At 24.8% G+C, this 26,577-nt stretch overlaps 1 protein-coding gene across 2 annotated transcripts; it reads left to right on the top strand.

Annotated features, from left to right (window-relative positions):
* Positions 1–2,446: 2,446 nt before the first annotated feature.
* LOC145843919 (uncharacterized) lies at positions 2,447–18,087 on the top strand. Of its 2 annotated transcripts, none has more exons than XM_082951194.1 (15): positions 2,447–2,566; positions 2,795–2,869; positions 3,373–3,417; positions 4,878–4,986; positions 5,255–5,299; positions 6,011–6,093; positions 7,141–7,286; positions 9,290–9,410; positions 9,746–9,880; positions 11,182–11,357; positions 11,895–11,999; positions 13,396–13,564; positions 14,174–14,324; positions 16,490–16,603; positions 17,406–18,087. In XM_082951194.1, the coding sequence occupies exons 1-15, from the start codon at positions 2,465–2,467 to the stop codon at positions 17,492–17,494; spliced, it is 1,665 nt and encodes a 554-aa protein (XP_082807320.1). In that variant the 5' UTR covers positions 2,447–2,464; the 3' UTR covers positions 17,495–18,087. The 2 variants fall into 2 exon arrangements, with proteins under 2 accessions (XP_082807320.1, XP_082807319.1); XM_082951193.1 differs by having other exon boundaries at positions 4,875–4,986.
* The last annotated feature ends 8,490 nt before the right edge of the window (positions 18,088–26,577 follow it).

Raw genomic sequence — 26,577 nt, 5'->3', positions numbered from 1 at the left:
AGTAGTATGCAAAAACTCATAAACTTTCATTTCAAAAGTTTAAACTGGTACAAATAACATTTTAAAGAGGTTTTAAGGTTTAGTAATAGCATTAAAAAGTAAAATTTCTCATGCTTTAAAAAGTTATTTTTAATCCGTTTAAACCCTTTTTTAACTTTAAAAAAACAAAAATCTCTTTATTTTTTAGTTAATAGATTAATCTATTTGCGGTCTAACAACATTTTCTCACAGACTAAATCATAAAAGTGTACACATAAACCATAAACACTATATTTAAATTTATACTGACGAGCTAATTATTAAACAAGCTATTGAAAAGTACAAACATCACCATTTAAACTTTGTATAATAAAACATAAGATTGCTTATAACTTTTACGTAAAAATTTAGTTTAAAGTTGTGGTCTTTTGTATAAATCTCTTAAAGGCCTAGAATTTTTTACTGCTGGAGTAAATTTTTGTCGGAATACTTGTTACAAACAGCATTTTGAAGTATAATGACACTAGAAATTAATTTTACTGAAACTTTATGTAGTTTTCATTAATTCTTTTTGTTGCTTGAATAGAATACAAAGAGAAATATTTTTTTGAATTTCCAGATAAATTTCATTTGTGTAATTTTTTATATCACAAATTAAGTTATTTAAGCCCAACAAAATTTGTGCTAAACGGATTAGACACTCAAGTTATAAGTTTTCAAAACTTCAGATTGAATAATATCAACATAAGACTTTATATAGTTTAACTATAAACTAGCTTTTATATTAAAAGAAAATATTTTTCATTAGTAGCCTTATGTTATTTATAGAAAAGAACATTTAATTGTGGCCTTGTATTGCAGTTAAGTAAATCGCCAAATAATGTTGTGCTATTAGCGTGTATTATGACGTAACAATAGTAAACTTTCAGGTTAGATGGCATATTATTTGTCCTCAGGCGTTTCTTACGTGTTGCTCTAAATTTTCAAGTGTTCACTCTCCAATATGTGAAATTTGTTAATCGTTGCAGCTTAGTAGGAAAAGTTTTGTTCAATTATCTTTAATGGTCGTAGTTTATATAAAGTAAAAACTTCATTTCCAAGTAGAGTTGTTAGAAATTAAAATAGTCTTTAGTGCTAGACAGTAAACGTTTTTACTGAAACTCTAATTCTGTGGTGGTTTTATTTGTTTTTCAATTTAAAAGTTACTTGTTTACATACACTTAGGTCTTTTAGTCGTGAATAGTTTAGTAACGTACATTATTTAATATTTCTAGCTAAGCTTTAATTTTTCCAAGTTTAAAACTACTCTCGTTGTCTGAGTAGTACAATGTACATATTTTGCAGCATTATAGTAAAATGAAGCTCGTTTACTTTTGAGAATTTGCTGTATAAAAATTATTTTTTTAACTTTTTTTGTACCTTGATTGTTTGTCTTTTTTCCCAACAGAAGTTAGAAGTTTTCATTAAAAAAAAAAATTTATTAAACAGCTGTGCAGATCTTTGTTTTATTAAAAGTAGATAGTTTTAAAGTTTAAAGTTTTTTTTTTTGCATCCTTCGGTTGTTTTAATATACTTCTATCTGAGTTTTATATTTTATAATCCAAACATTTTTCTTTATATTTCATTCATACATTGTTATAGTAAATTTAAACAGTAAACCTTACTACAATTCTCAAGTGTTAAACATTTACAATTTGTCAAAAGTTGTTTGTTTTATACGTATATTAATTTAAACACAAATATTTTTTAAGTGTTGCTTCATTGGTTTTTAAGTTTATGAGTGTGCTTGGTTAGCAGTTTAAACTAATAAGCCTTAAATAAACTTAAGTTAAGCTTTTTATAAGCGATTCCTGAATAAAAGCAAATGAAAAGCTTTACATTTAATTGTAAGTCGCTACAAATTTTCTTAAAGCTTTTTGACCACCGTACTTAAGTTTATTAAACAACAAAAAAAGCGCTCAATAAGTTGTTTCTAAAACCTGGTGTATGTAGATCCTTTGGTTATCGGGTCATACACCACATATACAGTTTGCTGTCATATCCAGGACAGTAATAATTTAGAATAAAGTTATATACTTATACAATTATTTAATCTTTGCAGAAGGTTTCTATTTTTTATAAGGATGTTTGTTCCTTACCTTGTGGGTTTTAGAGTTTTTATTAATTTGATAACTTCTAGAAAATTAACTTTAATCATTATACAAATAACTTTAAAAGTTTAAAAAGCTGTATTGTTCTCAGTTTTTTTTAGTACTTTTTATGACTGTATTTATAACAAAATATGTACTTTTATAATTCTAAAATTCATTTATACTACATAAAATAATTTAATATAATACATAACGGTTTACTACTAACGTATTTTTTTTATTCTAAACTCATTTAGAATTTTAAAATCCCTTAAGTATAAGCGTACTTAAGTTAAAAAACAGTTTATACTTGAACGAATTAACTTTGAAACAGAATCAACTACTTGATAATTAAAATGAGGAAGAGATTTATAAAGCGATCTTTGGAGCTGATAGGAGCAATTGCGATTGTTTATATTATAATCGATGTGATTGACTCCAATACTAAACATGATGATGTTAGTTTTGTTTTTAACTGAATAAAAGTTTAACTGTTGTGTTTATTGACTTATACTTCCCTGATAAACACATTAATAACAAAATGTTTTTATTAAAGAAATGGAGTAAGATTGAAACTTTTAAATAACAATACAATTTGCATGAAAGATTTACATCATATTTGATAATGCTTCACGTGTACTTGAACTTGTATATAAACAAGAATTTTATCGTCGGTATTTTTTCAGAACCTTGAAGCAAAAGAAGTAAAAGCAAATCCGATAGATGAACACGCAAAACAAATCGAATCACTCCATCAAGCCGTTAGTTTTTGTTTGTAAACATTTTATCAACTTTTTATCACTGATTTTTAAAGATTTTAGAAGATTTGAATATATTATGCACATAGTATTTGTTAAGTAATTTCAAAAGTACATAACTTTTCTCATAGTTACAATACAAAGTTCTAGTAACTTTCAACATATTTAGTAAAACGTAAAGTACTATTAAACATTAATAGATTTTTAAAAATTTGTTTAATAAACATACAAAGAATAATCTAATATGTAAAGAACATTTTGGAAACTTGCCAACGTTCAAAATAACTTTGAAAATTTATAAACTGATGATTTTATTGACACTTAGTTCAATACTAAATCATATGATATAGTTGCACAAAGCTTTTACGTTTCTTACAAAAAAGATATTAAACAACCTTGAACTAATAAAAGTCTTAGTTCGTATAGAACATTTTACCATAAAATAAATTTTATTAATTTTTAATATTTTTTTTTACAACTTAAACAAATAACTAATATTTTTACAGCTAGCAGAATTAAGAGCAGAACAAGCTAAAGTCAAGGAAGCAGTGGTAAGATTTTATTATATAGATAAAAATAAATACTACTATAAAAAAAATGTCAAAAGTTGTTCTAATATAGTAACAGATAAAATTTATTTTTATTTTTTCTTCTATTTAATCTTCGAAAAAAGTATTTTTCTTGTATTACTACTTTTGTTTAAAAACATTATGGTAACTTTATTTTTCTTAACTAATAATTATACCATTATTTAGTAGTATGAGTTGTATTGAAAGTTTTTCATTTAATTATAAACATGAAAAAAAACCTTCACTGACTTTTTATATGGTTTCATTGAAAATAACACAGTTATAAAAGTAAGCTTATTAAAGTATGATGCATGTCATACGACTTGGTAAGCAAAAAAAAGGTATCATTTTTCACATTAAACAAGACTACTTAATCTAGACACTACACATACCTGTGTAATCTTATATCAAAAATGTTTTAAGTCTTATATAGTATTGTTGGATACAACATTGAATTTTGAAAGAACATCTTTGTTTACAAAAATTTAAACCACAATCGTATCAAGCTGTAAAAAGATAGTAAAAGTGTAACACAATAGGTTTTTGATGCAGGATAAACTATTTTTGAACAAGCTTAAACAATTATAAAAAATGTTTTGATGTTTTTAAAAATTAAGTCAGTAGTAGTAGAATATTATTTAGTTAAGTTTCCTAAAAAACACGACTAAAAAGTTTGCTAAACAATAAAATTTTAAAGAAGTAATTATTGAAATTTTTTTTTATAATTTTTATACTTGTTCTAACGTAATTAGTTGTTTGATTAAAAAACTGGATTGTGTCAAAATCAAAATAAGCTTCTTATACTTTTTATTTTTTATTTTTTGAATTATAAACTTCGTTTAAAAGTACTACTAAGAAATTTTTAAGTAATCGATTTTTTTTATGGCACAAACTCATTAAACGTACTAAAAAGTTACAAAATGATAAATAATTTCTTTTATGTCATATATTGATACGAAATTATTGGTTTTAAGACTGATAACTTTATTGTGCTGCAATAAAAATTTGGTTAGAACTTCATAATACTACTTAACACCAAAACTTCCTCAAAAACCATCAACTAAACACCTTAAAACATTGAGTGATTACTTACATAACGAAACTAGTTTACTTTTTAGTTGCATAATGTTACAAAAGTTTATGGTTTAAGAAATTAGCTGAATATTTTTTACACTTTTGATTATTAACTTATTTTTGTATAATAAACTAACATCATTTAACATTTAAATTAAAATACAAACTAAACAAACTTATTGATATCATAAAAGCTATGAAACACTTTATTTTAACAAGAATTAAGAATAAGTTTTCTTTAATCGTTCAGGTTTCATTAATTTGTTTTGTTTTAAATCTTAGTAAACAACTTTCGATCACTATATTAACCAAACTTGACCAATTTTGACCGTTACATAACCAATACTAACCATTATTTTCACTAGCAGCCACCAGTAATAGTCCCAGCAGCGCAACCAGCGCAACCAGTCCAAGTCCAGGTCAACCAGGAACCACCCCAGCCAGTTCAAGGATCACGAATGAACGAGAAAATACACGGTACGTTTAAAAGAATATACAGTACGGAATAAACAGTTTTGATTTAATAATTTGGATTTAAAACAAAACAATATAGTTTATTTATTTATGCTTTAAGTTTGGTTATCTTAATTTTTAAAGTAAAATAAAAAAGTATAAGCTTTCTATGAGAGATACTAAATTTACGCAACGTATTTTTGTCTAGCGCATGAATAAAAGTAGAACTAACAGAAACAACAACTATATATAAACAACAAAGTAAATTAAAACAAGATGTATATTTGTACAGCTGCACCAGATAAAAAGCCGGCCCCAGTACCAGCTAAACCAGCAGGTAATAAAAAACAATAAAAAGTACTGAGTTTTATTTTCAAAAGCAAGTTTATTATACTTTGATTAATTAAAAAAAACAATTTTTAAATTAAAAACAAAAAAATATTAACTTGTTGATAATAAACTTTTGCTCTATATATACACTTTAATGATGTTTTTAAATGTTTGGTTTCTTTATTAGTACTTAAAAATATACTTTAAACCAGTAAAATTTTGTAACCAAAAGATTAATTAATATATGATTTCTAAATCAATATAATGTTGATTTTTTGGTGAACTTGTTTCATGATTTTTCTATTTAATTTTTCATACTTTATCTGTAAAATCTACGAACTGAAGTTTTAATTTTACTTTTATATAAAAGATCTCAAACTTAAACTGATTAATCAAAATATTGCCACTCCTTAATCGAGGTGAATTAAAAGTTTTATAAACCAAATATTTCGCAACTAACCTGTTGTACAATTTGTTTTATGCAAACTCAAAAAATTGTTCATCGAATATTTTGTTTAAATTTTTTTTACGTACTATTCGAAACTTTCTAGTAGCTTACAGACAAGAAAATTTTTTAATATTCAACCACAGAAAACTTGATAAAAATAAATATTAACCCTTTTACATTATGGAAAAAAATCAATCCACTATTTAAAATAGCTAGCTTTAAACTCAAAATCTTTTATGAACAAATTTACACCTAATGTTATATTTTCAGGACCACCAGCAAAACCAAAACCTGCAGGTCCTCAAGTTTCACCTGATTTGGGTGTCAATACCAACTTCGAAAAAATGAACATTGTTAGTTTTTTATTTGTATATTTTTTTATAGATAGATATAAACTTTTTTTGATAAATATGTTCATTTTAATTGATTAATATATCAACTTCGAAAAAATTAATAATTTAAATTTAAAACTAATGTATGTTTTCATTGATTAATACCGACTTAAAAAAACTATTTTAGTACGTTTTGAACTAATAACTTTTTAAATAATATCAGTTTTAAAAAATGAATATTGTCATTTTCAAACTAGTTTTATTATAAGTTTGATATAAGATGTTTAAAGTATTAAAACTTTTAGTTTTGCTAAAAATAGTTTCAAGTACCTGCTAAAAGAAATTTTAAAAGCAACAACATTTTATATTTTCTGATAATTCTAAACCAACAAACTCACTATAAAGTCAAAGCAATAAACTTCGTAAGATTAAGTTCTAATCATACTTTTTCATTAATTATTGAAGATTAAAGGTAAAAACTACTTTTTCTACAGCCTTAATGAAAGTTTAATGGGTATAAAATTGTACCAGATGAGGTAGAAATAATATTTGCAAACAAAAATTAAATTAATTTTGATATAATTTGACTTCAGAACATGATTTAGGCCTTAGATAAACAAGATAAACAAATATTGGTTTTAAATTGCCATTAAAAAAGTATAGAGCTTGTTAATAATAAATAAAATTTAGGTAATGCTTTGAATTGTATTTTTAACGTTTTTTGATAACAGTATAATACAAATATGTACTTATATTCTCATTATTGTGCAACTACTAAATTAAAGTAGTATGCAGTTTCATTTTAAAAAGTTTAAACCTAACAGGTTCTTCGAAAAAATAATTTGTTACGTTAAAGAAGAAGTTTCTGATGTTTAGTTATTTTTATTACTAGCTTTTCAGCATAAATATTTTATATAACTGTACAAAAATAAACAGCATATGTATACCATTTTATTTTCGTCAAACCTATTAGTTTCCACTTAGTTTTTGTGTTCATCACTACAACTTATAATTCTTAAATAGAATGTGTTTTGTTGATTAATTTAAAACTTTATTTTAATTATTCAGCCGCAACCGAAGATAAAATCGAAAGGTTTCGTTCTTCCGATGCTGTATTTCGACATGGGTCCGAACAATTTGTTCAGATTATTCAGACAAGGTGTTGTTACTGCTTACGAAATGGGAAGAAATGTTGCTGTGCCAGTGTTTCACAGGTGAGAAAAAAATTATTGTTTTTATTAGATTTTTAAAAACTATCATATACTAGGGTGTTTTACAGGTTAAAGATTGATTGTGTTTATTAATTGTGAGATTAAATAATTGTGTTTATTGCTTTTTCAAAAGTGTACAATTTTTTTATGATTGCTTTAAATCAAATGTAAGTGTTTAATGATTATTAAAGTTTAAACTAAACAATTTTGTCGTCAAAAAATTAAAAGGTGCAGAAAATTAGCAAGTAAATAATATTATATATTTTCTATTTAATTTAAAAGATAGTTAAGATGTGCTATCAAACTATATGTGCTTTAATTTTTTTAAGTTTTTAATTATACTTTTAATTAAGTTTATTATTGAAACAAGTTAATCTTTACTTACAAGCCACGTTTATACCATGTTTATGCTTAAACTTTGTATTTCAAACATTAGTTGAAACCATAAAATGAGGATAAAATTTTCATTTTGAAAACGGTTTAAACTTGTTAAGTAAGAATTTGACTTCTAACTTAAATAAACTTGATTTTTTAGGCGTAGTTTAATAAATTCACCTCAAGTTTAAGCAAGCGGTCACATCATTATATATACGTAAATTTAGGTTTGTGTGCTATACAAATTGTTGTATAAAACTTCAAAATTTATTTGAAAAAGTATACTTAATCATGCTGATATAACTTCAAATTAATTTTGAAAGTATATAAAAATTTAGAAAGTTTTTTAAGTGATATAACAAATAGAAACAACGATTACATTTTTAATAGTTTGAAAAACTAATAGTTTAATTAAAACAATATTGGTTAAGACTACTTAGTTTTAAACAAGAAGTTGTTTTTATAAGCATTTAAACATTTATTTTTCGAGTGATTAAATCTTATTCAGATTATCAGTAATTAACTATTAGATTTTTACAGATGTTTTTTTGTAAGTTAAAGCTATTTTTGTTAATAACTAGTTATTCCACCCTTATAAATTTGATAAATTTTACTTACAAAGCAATCTGCATTTAATTGCATCAAAGATTAAATCTAGCATTCATGATTTACAACATTAAAATTAAATTAATCTTCAAAGATCGTGACTAGCTATTTTACACGTGTACAAAATTAGTATCTATTTTACGCAGTTTTAACCACTTTTGTATATATTCAGTTTCTAATAATTTAAATACAAGTGTTTAACTAAACTGACTAAACATCTTCAAAAAATTTAATTAGAACTAATGAGGTAAAGTTTATATAATCTCGAAAATTGAGTATTTATAATTTCCGAGTAGCTAGGATCACCTTTTTTTCAAAAAACACATTAGGTTCTAAACAAAACTTATCAAAAAAATAAAAAGCTTAAAAACACCGTATATAGTTTTTTTAAGTTTACGCAAAGAAAAATCTTTAGTATGTATTGAAGTTTTTGATATCTTCAACGTAACAAACTGATTTATAAAATTATCTGTAACAAATTTATTACATTTTAATCTTATTAATGTCTAATATTATTATAGGCATACTTTATGGTTTAAAAACTTCACGGATTTTAATATTTAACTTTTAGTCAAAAACTTTAACACTTTAATACTCACTTTTTAACATATTTTTTTATTCTTACCTTAAGTTTAATTTTTTTGTTTCTTTATTCTAAAACTATCTTGAATTAACTCAATTTAAAATATATACTTTTTTAAAATACTACGAGTGTCGAAAGCGGTAAATTCTCTATGGCAACTTTATGTTAATTGTGCTAAAAGAAAACACGAAATAACTAAACTTTAATGTTTTGTATAAAAACTCACTGTTGTTTACAAATATACAAACAATTTCTACATAGTCAAACACTAAGCAAGCTCTCTACAGCACAAATCAATTAAGTTTTACTTTTAAACAGAAAAAAAAAACTTACATGATATAAACGCTAAATGTACTTTTGATCACAATGTAGTATACATCACAAAGTAACTTTATATGACGTAACACTCATCAACGTTTATAATACTAGTATGACGTAACAGACATCCGCGTATGGGGGATGCTGCAGAAAACCCTTTTGTCCTCCCGATTTTCGATACCAATTACACGGTTGATCTTGTGTGGTCTCCAGGTGAAACTGTCGATGTCGGAAGTCTTAAAAAAGTCTGTTTTTTTATACAATTTAGACATAATTTTAAACAAAAAAACATTAAATATTCTTGTGGGAACATACACATAAATTCAAGTAGTTTAATCTTGTTTGATTTACGGACGGAAGTAGTTTTGTTGGGTAATAGATTTTATTAAAAAAAATCAAGTGGTTAAGTTAAAATCTAAATAAACTATTCTGAAACAGTTTTAGAATGGTTTTACTAAATTACTGGAGTATATTTTATAAAAAACAAACTTTAAAATTTTACAAGTACAAAATCGTACAAATTATTAACACAATTTTTTTTCTACATTTACCTATCTACGTCACAATGACAATATAACAGTTCATGGGGGTGTACGGTATGAAAGAGTTCAAGAAAGAGTGTCAGGGTAAATTGGACGCAGTGGTTAAATGTGGAACATTGGACCCTAAAAGATTGGACGGAATTAAACATTTCCAACGAGCCGCCGATATGAAGGTATTATATACAAACATCACACTGTGTAAAAAAATCTCTGATTTAAAAAAGATGTAAAAACTTTGCTTATATTTTCATATGTAAAATACGAAAGGAATTAAGTAAAGAGTATAGAAATTTTACTAATTGTGTGCTAAACTACACTTTTAACTTTTGTATGGTTTTTAATATATTCCTTTAACTATTAATACATACAAGATTTCTAGCTATGAACTACATTAATTGGAACTGGTTTTAAATTCTTACAAAAATAATTTTTTCAAAATACGAATCGAGCTAATTTTAAGTAAGATTAGCACTTTAAACAAGTTTTTAGGGTGTAACTTAATCTGTAAACAATTGTTAAGTCAGTTAAAATATAAACTGCATGTATTAACTTTATTTTTTAAACGTTTAGGTAATATTATTTTTTGACGAAGCTTATCAATACAAACAACTTATGTTATAAGTCTTTTTTTAAATCTTTACAAGTCTAATTTAAGCTGTTGACATAAGTTTCTTACAAGCTTTAAAACAATGTAGCTACTTTTTTTGGAAAACAAAAAGTTTTTTGTTAAACTAAAGAAGTTTTTAATCTTTGTGTAATTTTTTTTTAATTTGACATTAAACAGATTAGCGCTTTATTCCTGACCAGATATTTATCTTAATTACTTCTGCATTAAATTTCGGAAAGTTAAGGTCATCTACGTTTTAATTTAAGACATTTTCGATGAGATCTTATCTGTTTATTAAAAAGTAGTATTCAATTTTTTAAACTCTTTTATAAAATGTTTAAAAACAGATTAATATGTACGTATACAACAAAAGTAGTACATTAAAATAAATAAACTAAAAAAGCAACAGTCACACGAAAAAAAGCTAATTTTTACAAATTTTAAAACTCAACAATGGTTTATATTTCGTTTGTAAATGTATGCACAAAATTTATAAGTTTCATTTAAGATTTAGTGTTTTAATGTAAGGAACTTACACTTTATTTTAATATCAAGCTGAATAAAAACAAAGTTTATAGAGTCTTAACTTTTCTTAGACCTAAACTACATTATATTATAAATATGATTTCTTAATTACTATTTTAAACAACATTATTTAATTTAAATTTTCTTGCGTTTAATATTAAATTGATAAAAACAGTAGTAAATAAATGGTGTGTAGCTTGATGATAGATAGTTCTTTTGATCATTTGACCTAATTTCGTATTGGTTTCATTATGGTGTATAACAAACATAAAAACCTAGATTATGAAAGAAATACAGATCTTAAGTTAAAAGGCATTTTTAATTAAAATATTACTTTAACAGGTATTGAAAGAAATAGAGATTGCATCTTACGAAGAGCTTGTTCCTAACGACTTTTCTCCTGGCATCATCAAACCCAACCAGTACAAATGTCTCGGTGTTATTTACGGAAAGAAATGTCTCCCGGACCAGGACAGATGGTTGGCCACTTTCGCCAGAATTTCAAAGTACTTCTGGAGGTAAGAAAAGTATTAATAAAATAAACATTTGTTAGAAATTCCAAGTATATCTGGAGGTAAAAATTGAATATTAGTACTTATTAACATTTAGTTAGTTGCAGAAAAATTCTTAAAAGTTTTTGAAGTTTAACATAACATAAGTACTTACAACTTTTTCGTTTAAAGCTCTCTTACAAAGTTTTGCACATCTTTGGATGCTGAATTAATACGACCAAACTTAAAATACTGCTTGTAATTCCGATTGCAAAATATTTTTAAATTAATTTTTAATCTTCAAATTTTAAGCTACTTTTCATACATTTTTTGAGTTATACAGCAAAAAATATTTTACCACAATTAAAATAAAAGTATATTTTATTCATAAAGTGCTACTAAAGCTTTAACAGCGATAGTTCATAATAAGGTCTTACAAATTTAAAACAAACTTTTTCGAAATTAATAGTAGCTTCTCTTTGGAGAAAACTACAAACTAAACTTTTTTTTCGATATTTCACCATATAAATTTACTTCTTTTTATTACTAATTTGTTATATACAGACCCCTCCCCGTGCGTAAGTTTGCAATGAACTTCATCGAAAATGTGATGAACAACAGAAAATTTATGGCTGTTCATTGGAGATACGAGTCTGATTGGCTGGATATGTTAGTTATGACGATATGTAAAAAATTATTTTATACTTATATATACAAATATAAAACATCATAATATACACAATGTAAATGTATGTTACTGCTACTTGTTTTGATAGATACGATTGTGTAAATTGACTTTTTTTCAACTAAAGACTTTAAAAAGTTAAAATCTGGACTATACAAACGTAATATTTTAGAAAAATTCACCATTAAAACATGCCGACTTTTTTCTTTTCAAAATAAAAGGTTTTTTAAGTATAAGGAAGAAAAATGAAGTTTTGTAAATTAGTTTCAACTAGCTTTAAACTTTAAAAAAAAAGACTTAATTTCAAATTTAAATGGTGTAGGTTTTTTAAACGGAATGAACTAGTTTAACAGAGATTTAGAATTAATCTTGTAGTTATCGAATAAAAATGAATCATTATTAACTGTTTTAATTAAACATTTTGATCCTAATTGATTTAAGTTAAAATGAGTTGAAAAATTTATCGAGATATCTCGTAATAAAAGTTTGAGGTTAACTTTAAAGAAAAGTTTATTCAATTGTTAAATTCAATATAAACTTGTGGTTTTGCTGCAAGTGAAAAGCTCATTTAGATTATAATGTATATTGAATATTAAACAAGACCACAATTAGTTTACAAGGTATTATAGCATTAAACTTTTGAGTCTACTAATAACATGTATATGATAGTTCAACCAATTTAAGCATTTAAGATATATGTTAGTTTTACATGACAAGCTATAATATAGATTTAATATTAAAAGTCATAATTCTTTCTTTAAAATGACAGTCAAATATATTTAACCTTCTTTAACTTAAACCATTATTAATATTGTAATATAAAAGTTATTAGTTGTTGGTCAATTTAACTAACATACGGATATTTAAGCTTTAAGTTTTTATTTTTTTATTTTGATAAACAATGTTAACAACTTTCTTTCACTTTAAACTAAGTTCAAATTAAGAACTCATCTTTCTATAAAACAACTATTTTAAATAATTTAAAGTATTATTTAAGAAACTTTAGTATTTTTAATTTCTGGATAGTGAAAGTTAAGTATTTGTATCGAGTTCATATTTTTTTGTTTTGACAATTTTTTTATAAACTTGTATTTTAGTTTCAGAATAGCCATAAACGCTTACTTATGATTTTGAAATTTTCACTGCTACATAGTAATAACTTTTAATCTTTAATATAAAAACTAAAGAAAAATACCAAGATTAGCACAAAGTTTTATACTTTTCACAACTTTAGTAAGAAACTTTCTCAGTAAAGTTTATGACATTATTTTTACCCGCCAATTAACATTCAACTAAGAATTTTAAGAAACATTTAAAAAGGTTGGCATAAAGTTTATACTTCACCATTAATTTTTATACAAGTTATTTTTTATCCACTAGGTGCAAACCATCGCGTCCGAAGGGAGCACGTGAACGTAACAGGGAGATATGTAGGATCACCATGGGATTGACCTATGACGATGAAGTGAGGAACAATTTCATTCAAGCCATCAAGGATAAACTTGCTGATTACAATCTCCAGACTATCTTCTTAGCTTCTCCACCTAATGTGAGTAGTTTGTTTTGTAACAACATATTAGGTTTGTTTTATGATTTTTATGAGCAAAATTTTCGCACCTTATTCTTAGCATCTCCTCCTAATGTCAGTAGAACGATTGTACTAATAAAAATACACTATATTGTTTATACAATGATTACAATCTACAAAAAACATCGGCGAAAGTCAGCAAAGCAGAAGCCTGGACTTTCGTTTGCCGTGAGACAAGCTCAAGTTTAACAAAAGGGTCGATCATGCCAATTCGATCATCAGACCACAAATTTCGGTAGACTGAGACCGGTTTCGTCCTTATTAGGGCTCATCAGTCAGTCACAATCGAAAAACTTGCAGTCGTCAATCTTTTAGTAGTTGAAATCAATGATTGACGACTGCAAGTTTTTCGATTGTGACTGACTGATGAGCCCTAATAAGGACGAAACCGGTCTCAGTCTACCGAAATTTGTGGTCTGATGATCGAATTGGCATAATCGACCCTTTTGATTACAATCTTTAAAGTATTTTTCCGTTGTATAAGAAATCATGAAATATTAAACATTACAAAAGTGCAAATTAATCGTTAATTTATGCTTATTAGACCATCAACATTGAAATGTTCAACAGAACATCGATTTGATCAGGTTGTTCAACCAAAGCTTCCCAGGAAACTTCTTCTATTCGGATGATGTTGAAAAGTACGCAGTCAAAACAGAGGGACCTGATTTTATGACGAACAATTACAAAGCCTCGTTTGTTGAACAAGAAATTTGCTTCAGTTAGTTTCAAGTTTTGATTATGGTTCAAAAGAGTTTTGTAATAAAACGTATAAAAATTTTGCTCATCAAAAAACTGTTAAGTTTAATTATAAGCCTTTAAAAAATAGGTGAGTGAAATTTTTTTTTAAACACAAAATATATAGTTAACTCCCAAAAAGTCATTAATGAACACTATTATATGAAATTAATATACTCTTAGGGTTAGTATTATCATAGTTAATATTACTAGTATATCAAAATCAATTAAGTAATCTACTATTAAGTTGTTAAGTTACTTTTGATATATTTTGTACTTTTAAAGACTTTGTCAAACTTTAATAACTGTTCCACCATCGTCTGCAAAACTTACTGTATAAGTTAGATTAAAGTTTATTTTAAAAAATCTGATACTGTTTAATACTTATCAATTTTTTTCACCAAAAAGGATACAATTTTAAATTCTTTTTCGGTCATTAACTAAACTTGATAAAGTATGACATTGTACGTAATATAACTTAATTATCTATTGAAAGTGATTTTTGAAATTTTTATAACTATAAAAAAAGTTTAATTCAAATTTGATATAATTCACGTCAAGAACTAATATCAAACAAAGATAAAACTTTTAATATTGGTTTCCTTTATATTCAATTTGAGCAAGACATAATAGTTAATAAAATTAAACGCACTTTTAATTTAGAGATTTTTTTTTCAATTCAATTTAATTTGTGTTTAATTTAAATGTACTTTATAAATTACCGTAGTTCTTTAAAACTATTGTTTATTGTATTGTAATTATCATCAGATTTCAGTAACTAATTTGGATTTGATTACAGTTCGTAATCGAACTGTTACATAATGTAGCTGCTTATAAAATTTTTAAAATCTCTTGTTGAGTTAAAAAATAGCTATGATTTTATTTTTGTATGAATGCATGTTTATTACCTAAACATTTAGAATTTAGAATTTTATAAAAGTAAAATATTCGACACGTATTCAGTATTTATTTATAAACATTTGAGGCAGATTTGCGACAAATTTTGAAATAAACCGGTTTCTAGATGACTTGCCGTACAATGCATTACAAATTTTGTAACAAAACCGATTTGATTGATTAAAACTTTTTGAAGTGCACAAGAATTTAGATAAATTCTTTATGCGACTATACTAATAAACTTTAAAAATCCTGACAGAATAACTATATAAGTTATAAAACATGATAAAATAAAGTAAAATATTTTTATCGTCGATTAAACTTTTAAGCTTACCTTTTAGTAAAAATTCTTTATAAAGAAACTTTTTGTTACATAAAGAAGCTAATTTAAGCAAAATTTAAAGAAAAAAAAGGGGCAAAGCTGATATGATTGATTTATATGAAATATTTATAGAATGCACACGTATTAGTCTGTAAACCGGTTTGACATGTTTTATTTCGTGGTAAATTCTTGTTTCAACAATGTTTTAATAATATTCGAAAGTTGAATGTTTAACAATGTGTTCATTTCATGTTCAAGTTTTCTTATATTATTTTAATTTAGCTCTTTCTATGGGAGTTTTCTAGGGGTTTAACTTTAGTGAACTTTACTTAGATGTAGTACAATGTTTTAACACTTATATGTCTGGTTTAAGATTTAAATTAACAAAATCTTGTAAAATCTTAGATTAACTCTAGTGGGCTTGTTAAATGTGTAGGGTTTGGTCAAGATTAAAACTCACGCATATACAATACATGTAAATTAAAAATATGATTTTTTCTACATTACTTTTCAGCTGAATAAATTAAATGTTAAAATGTAAGAAAAATTATAATGTATAAATTAATATTGTTATATGAGCTGTCTTAACTTTAAAGTTAACATATTTATCGAACTGTTTAATGATAACATAATTTAGGCAAGGAACTGTGTTACATTATTTTGTTAAATATATTACTTTGTTCTTCTTCTTGAAATCAAAAAGTTAATTGTACGTTGTTAAAGTAAAGAAACAAACTTTTAAATATCTACTCAAAGCAGCGATGGAATTATGTAACCTAATTACTGACAACATCATTTAAGTTAATTGGTATATACATGCTATACCATCAAAAAATCATCTATGTTGCATTGATATCTATTAAAATTTTTATTTTAAAGTATATACATCATACTAAAACAAAATAAAATCGTTTAAAACAATTTTTCAGGGTCCGCATTGTACTTGGGTGCCCCATTATCATCGTGGACACAAACTGTCCTGACTGACCGACTTTCAAGAAACATAAAACAACATGACAGTGTCCTTAGAGTCGTTGGTGAAGGTTAGAATAATTTGTTGTTTTTATATTAACAATAAGGTTTTGTAAAACTTTAGTGATGTTTATTAAGGATTGAAGCATTTTCTATAATAAACAGTTTTGAATAATGTGATGTTTTACTTAGTATTTTAGTTAAATTATATCAGAAAAAAATTAAATTATTAAGTAGTAGTATTCAAACAGTCGGTGATTTTTTTTTTGATTTAAACGTAGTTTTAAAATAAGTTATGTTAGTATTAATAAAACTTTAATCAAATTCTAATTATACAACTTCATTTTTAATACCTATGAAATTTAATCAATACATTCAACCACAAAAACAACTCTTTTAAAGTATAATTTGTATAAGCTCAAACATTTTAGAAACAACTACAAAAGATTAGCTTTATCTTGATAAATTTTAAATTAAACTTTTGAATGAAACTTTGACAGTTTAAAACTTCATAATGCCTCAGGCATAAACAAACTTCATAATTAAATCTTTTAAGATAACAAAAGCTTAAATTATGTTACAATTCTGGAAAGTCTAGATTACATAAACATCTTGACTGATCAAAATGTTACTAAGTTTTGCAGTTTATCCACTTTTAAAGACTTATAACTTATTTAAACTAGACTAGCTGTAAAGATACAAGTAATTAACACTGAATAGCTTAAAAAATAGTTTTCTTCTTTCAACCAACTTTAAATAACATTTTCATTAGACATGAAGTTTTTAACTTTCTTTAGGTAAAAAAGGGACATATAATTTAGTTAAATATTCTGTTAATTTTTTTCGTTTACTCAACAAAATGTTCTTTTTTAGGACGTTCTGGTTTTCCTGAGTTGGTTTTCCAATTTCCTGAAGGAAACTTCAATTTCGGTGGAATGATACCTGGAAAGAAAGTCCGCTAAAAAGAAGATTCGCCCATTCTATGAAAGTTTTCATTTATCAGAGACTTTGTTGTGAATGGGCTAAGTTGATTTAACTTAAGAAAATTTTAGTAGTATTTATTTTGCAATTTGTACTTTAGACAAGCTCTATTTTGTAATCAAATAATTATTATTAAAAAATATTATAAATATAACTAATATTTTTTTGTTTTAGATGTTTTAACAACTAAGATTCAAACTTACTTAAATTAAACTATTTTATAAAACTTTTTTCGTATCTTTTTAGACAATGACCGACTTAAAAGAGTAATTTTATTTCTGTAATGTATTAACTTTACTTCTGTATTTTGTAAAAACATATACACTGTTTTAATAAGTAGAAAAATATTGCCAAGTTTGTACCCCCTTGCTTTTATAAAAACTCAATTAATTATTTTTTGTTTGTAAAAATTTGTTATTTTTTTTATAGACATATTTAAATATATGAAGGATAAATATTGAGGCAGTAACTAGTAGAAACACTTTTTATAAAACAGTTGAACTAACTATTTACTGATTGATTTTTTGTAATAAACTTGAGTTTAAATTGGAGCTGAATTAAAAATTTCATTTTATTATTCATTTATTTTGTTTTTTAGTAAAATTCTTAGTTTAAATTTTTGATATCAACATGTAAAGATTTTTTTCAATTATAAAAAAAAATATTATCTTTATATAAGCATTAATTGATATTTAGATTTTTTATGCAATAATTAATTATGTCAACCTTTTTTTGATTTCACTTATTTTTTCAATAGTTTTAGTATTTTAAGTTTGTATTTTAATATTGTTTTTCATATAAATTCCTTCTTTACTTTGCTACTTTATCAAAATAAACCTTCATATTTTGTCCTTATATAATTTTTAGCTAGTATTCTTAATAAAAATATAAACCGTTCAAAAAATTAAAAAAACAAATATTTCGTCTACTTCTTAAAGAATAATATAAAATCAAATAATACTTTAATGATTATAAAACAACATAAAGATACAGATATAAGTTTTGAAACTATTAAGCTGTAAATGGGCAATGAGGTCATAATTTGAAACTTTCTCTCGATATTCTTGAGCTGATGGTGAACAGCAAGATAAAAAAAGATCTCAGGTGTTTTTAAAGGCAATTTTTTGAGTAATCTTGTTTGAGGGGGCCATAGCTTTTTCAATTTCTGTTTAGGGGGCTTTTTGAAAAAGTTTTGGAAACCCTGGTGTAGAAGTTAGGTATGGACTCTGTTATTGAATGTAAAGTCACATTGGGCATCAGGTTTGACTATTATTGTTGACAGATTTATTGAATACTTATCAAACTTTGTTAGGTCAAACTATCCTAAATTTTATTTATAATTGCTTAAAACTACTAAAAATAAATACGTCAAGTTATTTTAAGATCAATTACTAAGTTATGTTTTTTTTTTCTTTTGTGATACTGTTGCATAATAAATTATTTCACTTATAAACAAGTACATTTTCTTCTTTTTTAATAATAATAGTAAATAAGCACTTGTAAATATTGATCGATGTTTTATAATTTCTTATAATAAACTTTTTAAGCTATAAAAGCTAGCTTTTCAAACCTTTCTCCTTTTCTAGAACTGGTGTATAAAAATTGAATTTAAGAATGACCATTTAAAGTAAGTTTATATAATACTAATAACATAGTTTATTTAGCGGCAAAAAATACGCCTAAAATACTTGGTCCTGGGACCTGGTGCACGAAAAACCTATCGGTTATCGAGTTGCACACCACATATACCTTGTACCCAACCTTATATCCACCACAATATATTGTTTGTACTAGTTTTAAAAATACTAAGTTTAAGTATTTGTAAAACTATTATTCGTTTTAGTGTTTTTAAAAACAGTTATCAAATATCGCTACTTTTACGAGGAAGAGAAATATGCTACTTAACTTTTTCTAAACTTTGTTTCGTAAACAGTGTTTTGCTCAAAGAGCTCATCGGTGTTCAAACTAAGACTTTAGTTGTTTTAGGTAATCGTTAATTCTCTATGTTTAAGTTTTTGTTATTTTTTAACACTCATTTTTTTAAGTTTTGATCTTTTTATAACTTTTATATCTTGCATTTAAAACTGTATTTTTTAAAGCTTAATTATAGTCAAAGTTTTTAAAGTCAAAAGCTATTATTAGATTTTGTTTTCTCGCTGCTTTTAGTTGTTACTCTTTAAAAAATAAACAGCCTTTAAATTTACAAAAGTTTTTTTTTATTAGATAAGCTCATAAAATGTAAAAGACAAAATAAAACTGTAAAAATTTATGCAGTCTTAAACTACAGTAGGGTAGCTCGAATTCCCTGTGAATTAATTTTAGTTTTTAAAGAAATAAAGTAAAGCTTTGTCCTGTACATACAAGACATAAAAGGTATCTGTGGTATGCGATTTGATAACCGAAACTTTCGGTCCGAAAGGTTCTTCGTGCACCAGGTCCTAGAATAAAATATTTTGAATTTTTTTTTTATGTCGTTCATTGAAAAATATTTTTATAACAAATACTTCAAACGTATTATTAACTTGGTTTTCAGTAAAGTGTTTATCAAAAAATTTAAATTTAAACTTTGCTTTCACATTGAATCTTATGATAATTTTTTTTTAAATAAGGCGGTGTGCGTAGACTTATTTTCCAAGTCTAGTTCGTCATATAATTCTTGTAATTAATACGACCCTTTCTATATAAATAAAAAGTAATGGGTTGATTAAAGTTCCCTAAAATTTTTATTTGTCACTTTAGCTAACTTTCTAAAAGTTTATATATATCTGCAATTAGATAGATTTTTAGTCTTCTCACAAACTGTAACCATTTTATAAATTCAAAAAACCTTCGTTAATATTGTTAAAAAATATATAGCTTTAAATGCAATAACATTAAAAAACAGTTTTTGTTAAAAAAGTGTCGTTTATACAATTGAACTATTTTAATATAGTTGTTGAATGATAAACTTTAATATTTTTTTTGTTTTAAAGTTTCAATTACTTTAAAAAATTTTTTTAACCTTTGTATTTCTTTAATTACTCTTTCCTAGCTTTATAAAAATAAAATTAATTTGGTCATTTAGGTTTTCCTACTTCTACTAAAGCTGGAAAAAGTAGACCGTAGTTGCTGGCAAACTAAAAAACAATATTTTATTCTATTTATTGTTTGTTAAACTAATCTTTTCATTATTTTGTTATTTACATTAATTTTTAATACATTAACTTGTCACCAACATTATTTAAACAGATTTTTAATAAAATATAGGCATAAGTAAAGCTGTTTGTATTTTACTAAACTTTTTGTTAATTACATAAGGAGTTCCATCTTACACCCTCTTTTGTGTAAATTTTGGTTAGAACTGGTCGGAAATCGGAATTAGCGAATTTCAGAGTTTAGAAATAATATACTATGGTAGGTTATCTAAATACTAGTAAATACAAACTTTTATGTTAGTTTAAGCCAAAGTTGCCAAAAAAAGTAATTTTAACTTTTTTTTAATTCTCTCGTTATTTATTTGAGGAAACTACTGGCTTTATGTTTAAAAAAACATACTTTATTCAAGAGTTACAGCTGTTTAAATTTTTATTAAAAATCTTTATAATTTTTTTTTTTAAAGTTTGTGCATATAACACTTTTCCAAAAATATTGTGAGTAAAAAGCTTTAAGTTTTAAGATAAATACAGTAAATCGATTTGTAGTAAAGTTAATCTTGTTTTTATATTTAGTACTACTAAGTTCTAATTTTTTCATTAATTTATGTACAAAATGTTTTGAACTTTGAAATTATAAAAAAAAATAACTCACACTCGCTGTAAATTTATTGAGACTTTTTTTAGTCCTTGGTCAAAATTTTCTGTTGAGTTTTTGTTTCCGTAAAACCCTGATAGCACAATTCAATTGAGAAAATGGAATCAGAAGCCATTTTAGTAATAGGTGGAGTGAAATAGGCCTTAGGCAATCCCTATTGTAAACAATTAAGCACATGAATTGAAAAAACTACCTTAAAATAGAACAATGTTTTTACAACAATTCTGAAGTTCTGTAGTAGTTTTTTGATTTTTTCACAGTTTTGATTAATTTTTATACATCATTATTTGATACAGTACACGCACCACAAATATGGTCAAAGAATAAAGTAAGGAGAAATAATTTCAACTGTTCAACCCAATAAAATAGGTTTAACTTGAAATTTTATGATCTAAAATCAAAATGGAGAACAAAAAATCATAATAAAATAAATGCAGATAGGAATAATTTAAAATTCTACAAGCTTATTTATAAATATAGCTACATACCAAACAATGTGTCACAAAGATTGTTTTTGTATATGTGTCAGCCATAGGTTTCAATCTTGTTAAACTCAGAGTTTTTAAAGCCATCTTTAGAACCACCACGTCAAGAGGCCATACATTTTTTGAATTAAAAAATATATTTTAATTTTTAGTTAATTTAATATTAACTTTTAAAGAGGTAAGTAGAATTACTCACAATGTAACTTTCTTGCTTCAATTGCAAAAATGTTTATTGTTGTAGAGGTAAGAAAGGTACCAATGTTGTTCTGCCTTTAAAACGATTGTAAACAGTTTTGGAGCAGTAGTATTGTTAGTGTACTTTTTATGGCTACTTCATAAACAGTTGTTTTGACTTGAGCTTCAGAGTTTTCCAACACTTAGTGTTGAGATTTTAAACTTGTGTGCCACAAAGGGGTTTTAATTAAAAAAGATAGTTATTTTTATTGTTCATCTTTGGATAAAATCGAGTGAGTTCTGTTCAATGAATTTTTATATGCTATATGTGGCTTAAAACTTGGAAGGTACAGCAACTGCTTCTCAGAAATAGACCCCAAAGGTTAGTCATTAAAGAGGCAGGAAAAATTGCACATGCCAAAGCTTGCTTGACTTTTGCATAAAGTTTATTGCAGAAGAAGACAAAGAAAGAGAACAACAACTTGTGTGATAGGTTGTGCTTTATGATCATTTGACAAGATATTTCATATTTTTGATGCGAGGTCATAATTAATCCACATGCCAACTTTAAGGGCATAGGAGGAAAGAGTTTTTTTTGTTTATTTTTTAAATAAAATTTTAATTTTTTAAATATTCTTTCTAACTGAATTTTCTAAATATATCAAGGAACTTTTTCGGAAATTTTGAGGTATTTATCTCAAAAAATGTAGGAGAAGATAGATTTTTAGTGAAATAGTCTATTTTTGCTGTTTTAGTTTACGCCTATCATAAGGATCTTATTGTTGCCTCTGACTTTGACCGGCTATATCTCAAAAGTTATTTTGAATTTTTTAAATCTGTAAAATGCATCTAGTAGCTTAGATAAAACCATATAATATAAGATCGAATTTCAAAAAAAGGTGTCCAACCCCCTATGCCCTTCATTTAGTTTTCAGTTTTGTGTTGAACTTGTCTTTTTGTGTATACAAATTTTATAAATTTTTAATTGAGTAAATTTGAAATAATTGCTTTTTAAAGGGTTTATTGGTCTAAAAGTGTTTTTACTAAGACAACATCACTACTATGACTTTTATTTTTGTAACAAACCATTAATTACCTTCCCTTTTTGATTATTAAGTGTTCTGCTAAAGTCAAGCAAGTTTATCATGTGTAATTTAAATCCTGCTCCTTAAATTACTAGTTTTTTAAAATGGGAAAAATGTTTAAAAATCTAAAACCCTTGATGGCTTGTCATAGAGCAATTTTACACAAAGTTTAAATCTCAACATAAACAACCAAAAATAAGTGCTAAAAAGTACTAACTAATTGTGCACTAAAGTCAACCTACCATTGACTTGATTTTAAGCTTAAAATGTTTTCCTAAGTTTACATTGATTAATTTGAAACGGTTGATGAGTAGAATAAGATAGTAAGAGATTTTATCAAAAACCATTTGCTCAATATTTTTAATTTTTGTATGTTTAGCATAACTATACTAGGATTTGTTCACAAAATACAACAAACTTTTATTTTACAAAACTTAAAAAATTTTGTAAATTAGGTAGGCATCTATTTTTTTATGTGTATAAGACAGTATAAGTTTTGATAGTTTAAATACTGTGTCATTTTAGTTACAATAAAAAGTTTTTTATTAAACAATTTAATAAGTGAATATTACTAAAACAAATATTTAGAATACTACCATATAGTTGAGTAAAAGTTAATCATTGATTTTAAAGTCTTAATATATTATGCTATACCATAAAAAAACAAACTAGATGCTCTTCAATTATGGTATTTATTATGGATTGTTTGTTTGTTTCTTGAAATTAGTATTTTGTGCATAACTGTATTCAAAAAAATCTTGTTAATCAAAGATAAAAGTGTACATTTCATTATGTAATATATACTTAGTAGTTAGATCTTAACCTACTTCAATATGTGATGTACTTTTAAATAAACTAAAACTATAAAAAATAGTTGTTCTTAAACTAAAAGCTTAGTAATAAAGCTGTAACAAAATACTATCTTTTATTGTTTTGCAATGCACAGTTTTTTTAAGTTTGAGAGTATTTGTTTGATATAGTTAATAAAAGTTAAGTAGCTTAAATAAAGTAAATTTGATGAGGTTCAAACTCACTCAACTTGCTATGATGTACCAGGCTACTCAGAAAAATCTATGTTAGGTTGGAATCTTTGAAAAACTTAAGCTTTTCAATTTTTTTAAACTAGGGCTAGTTTGAATATTTTACACAATATTAGGCTAGTTCTTCAACTTATTTTTGACAAATTATTTTTTAGTTGTTTTGAATTTATATAAGTAAATGAAAATTTGTTCTACAAACTTTTTTTCTTAGCAAAACAGTGTTGTACAGTTTTAATAATATTTATGTTACAATGTCTAAAAAGTTTTAAAACTTATAACAAATTCTATCTAAAAATTTGAAGGTTTAAAAAGGAATAAATTAAATTATACAAATAAACGTGGCATTAAAAAGTTTTATATTTCACAGATCCTCTAAGCTATTCACAAGTTATGGCTATTTATCAAAATAATAATTGTACATTTATACTTTATAAGAACAACTTATAGCTTATAATACAAGTATTTTACATAAAGAACTTTTATTAAATTTTTGCTAAAAATATTTTTTGACACTGCTATACAGTAAAACAGCATTTGTGTTATGTGCATTAAAAAAGTAAAATTAAATAAAGTTTTAATTAAAAAAAGTAAATCTTTTATGTTTTGTTAACTCTTATAGTATTTTAGTTAATATTATCTCTGAAAAAAAAACATGTGAGTGGTTTTAATGATGAAAATTGAACTAGAATCATCTGTAATATAGTGTTTATTTTTTATAATTAACTATAAAACTACTTTTTTGCAAACTACATTTTTTGAAAATCAATAGTAGTTTACTACAATGATATTATGGTCAATAAACTATTACGACAAGTTTTTAGTAAAATGACCCAATAACAATGTTTTGTAAAATGACTCTTTGGCTTAAGTTATAGTTTTTTTAGTTAAGTTTTACAATCACAGTATGATGAACGATCGTATAGTATTCATGAGTGGGTTGTATAATAATTTAATTGGATTAATAATGTAATAGTAGAAAAAGTTGTTTGATGATTATTTTTTATTTGTTTTAATAATAAATATAAATTAAACTTTTAGTTTTAGGTATTTGAAAAGTTTTTACTCAGAATATTAATCAGACAGTTTGTTAACACAAATACTACTTTAATAACAATTATATTTTAAAACATGAAAAATATTAATTTAGTTGTGTTTTCCAAACATTGTTACTTAATCAACTAGTTATAATTTTGTTCTATGTAGATTTATAATACTAATTCAGACACATAAATTTATGGTTACTAGTCTTATGATATTTGCAAAAAATGGCTAGTATTTAAAGTTTAGTTTCTAGATTACTGGGAAAGTTATTTGGTGTGTTTAAAGTAGTGTTGTAATAAAATATATTTAACTGAATTGCTCTTGAGTGATTCATTTCTTGACTGGGAAGATAGAATTTTAATTAAGCTTTGTTAAAACTTATACACGGCTAAGTTTTGGTGTTATGCAACCAATTCATGTGTGAAAACTTCTTAAATAAAAATTAAAACAGTTAAAAAAGAGGATTATAGAAATAAGCATTCATATTAATAAAGATTTTCACACATGAATAAGTGTGAAACTTAATTGTGTATAATTCTAAATAAACCTTAGTTATAATGGAAACTGTCTTGTTATGCTATTAAACAATAATTTTATTTGTTAAGTTCTTAAATTTTTTTATCAAAAAAATGTCTTGCTTTCTGACACTAAAAATCATATTAAAACCTTTTTACAGGTTTGTTCATTTGAGTTTAGTAAAAGGTAAAGTTTAATTTTGCTAAAAACTGACTGAGTATGTACTAAATCAAAAAATAAATTTAAAGTGAACTTTGTGTAACTTTTATTTGTGTTTAACTTTTTTATATACCATATCAAAAAGATTATATAAAGTATTTAGTATTGTGCAATTGCCACATATATGCTATAAAAATCAGCTAAGTAATAAAAAGTTAATTAATGAGTTATTGTTTGTTTTTAGTTGTTTTTATACAAAGATATTATTAAAACACATGCAATCAATGTTGCAATAAAATGTATGCAAAGTCTACAATTCTAAATTTAGTTTTAATTAAATTAGTTATTGTCAATATCAATTTATTTACATCTTTTTAAATACTTTGATTATGTTTTAGATAATTAAAAATGTTTTTAGAAAATTTATAATCTCTTGTAGTACTGTTTTTGTGCTAATTCTAATAAAACATTTCTAAATATTTACTTTCTTACTGTCTGGAGATTAAGTAGCTTTTATTTTGGAAAAGTTTATTTTTATATTCAGCTAGTAAATTGTATAATATGCATTGCTTAAATTTTTTGAATAGTTGCTGCTAAAGGACAAGGGGAGTTAATTTTAGTTGTATTAATTTCATTAGGAACATTTTACTCTAGTTATAAATTTAAATAAACGTTTTGTAATGTAATAACAAAACAGCTTATAGCTTAAAACTTTTTTTCTTATTATTTTTACATTAAATAAATTAACATTGGAAATATCAGTTTTTTTTAGTTA

This window comes from Thalia democratica, chromosome 9, assembly GCF_965202585.1.
Source record: "Thalia democratica chromosome 9, ktThaDemo2.hap1.1, whole genome shotgun sequence".
NCBI lineage: Eukaryota > Metazoa > Chordata > Thaliacea > Salpida > Salpidae > Thalia > Thalia democratica.
Note: the sequence above shows the minus strand (reverse complement) of the source record. Positions and strands in the feature narration are given on the sequence as shown.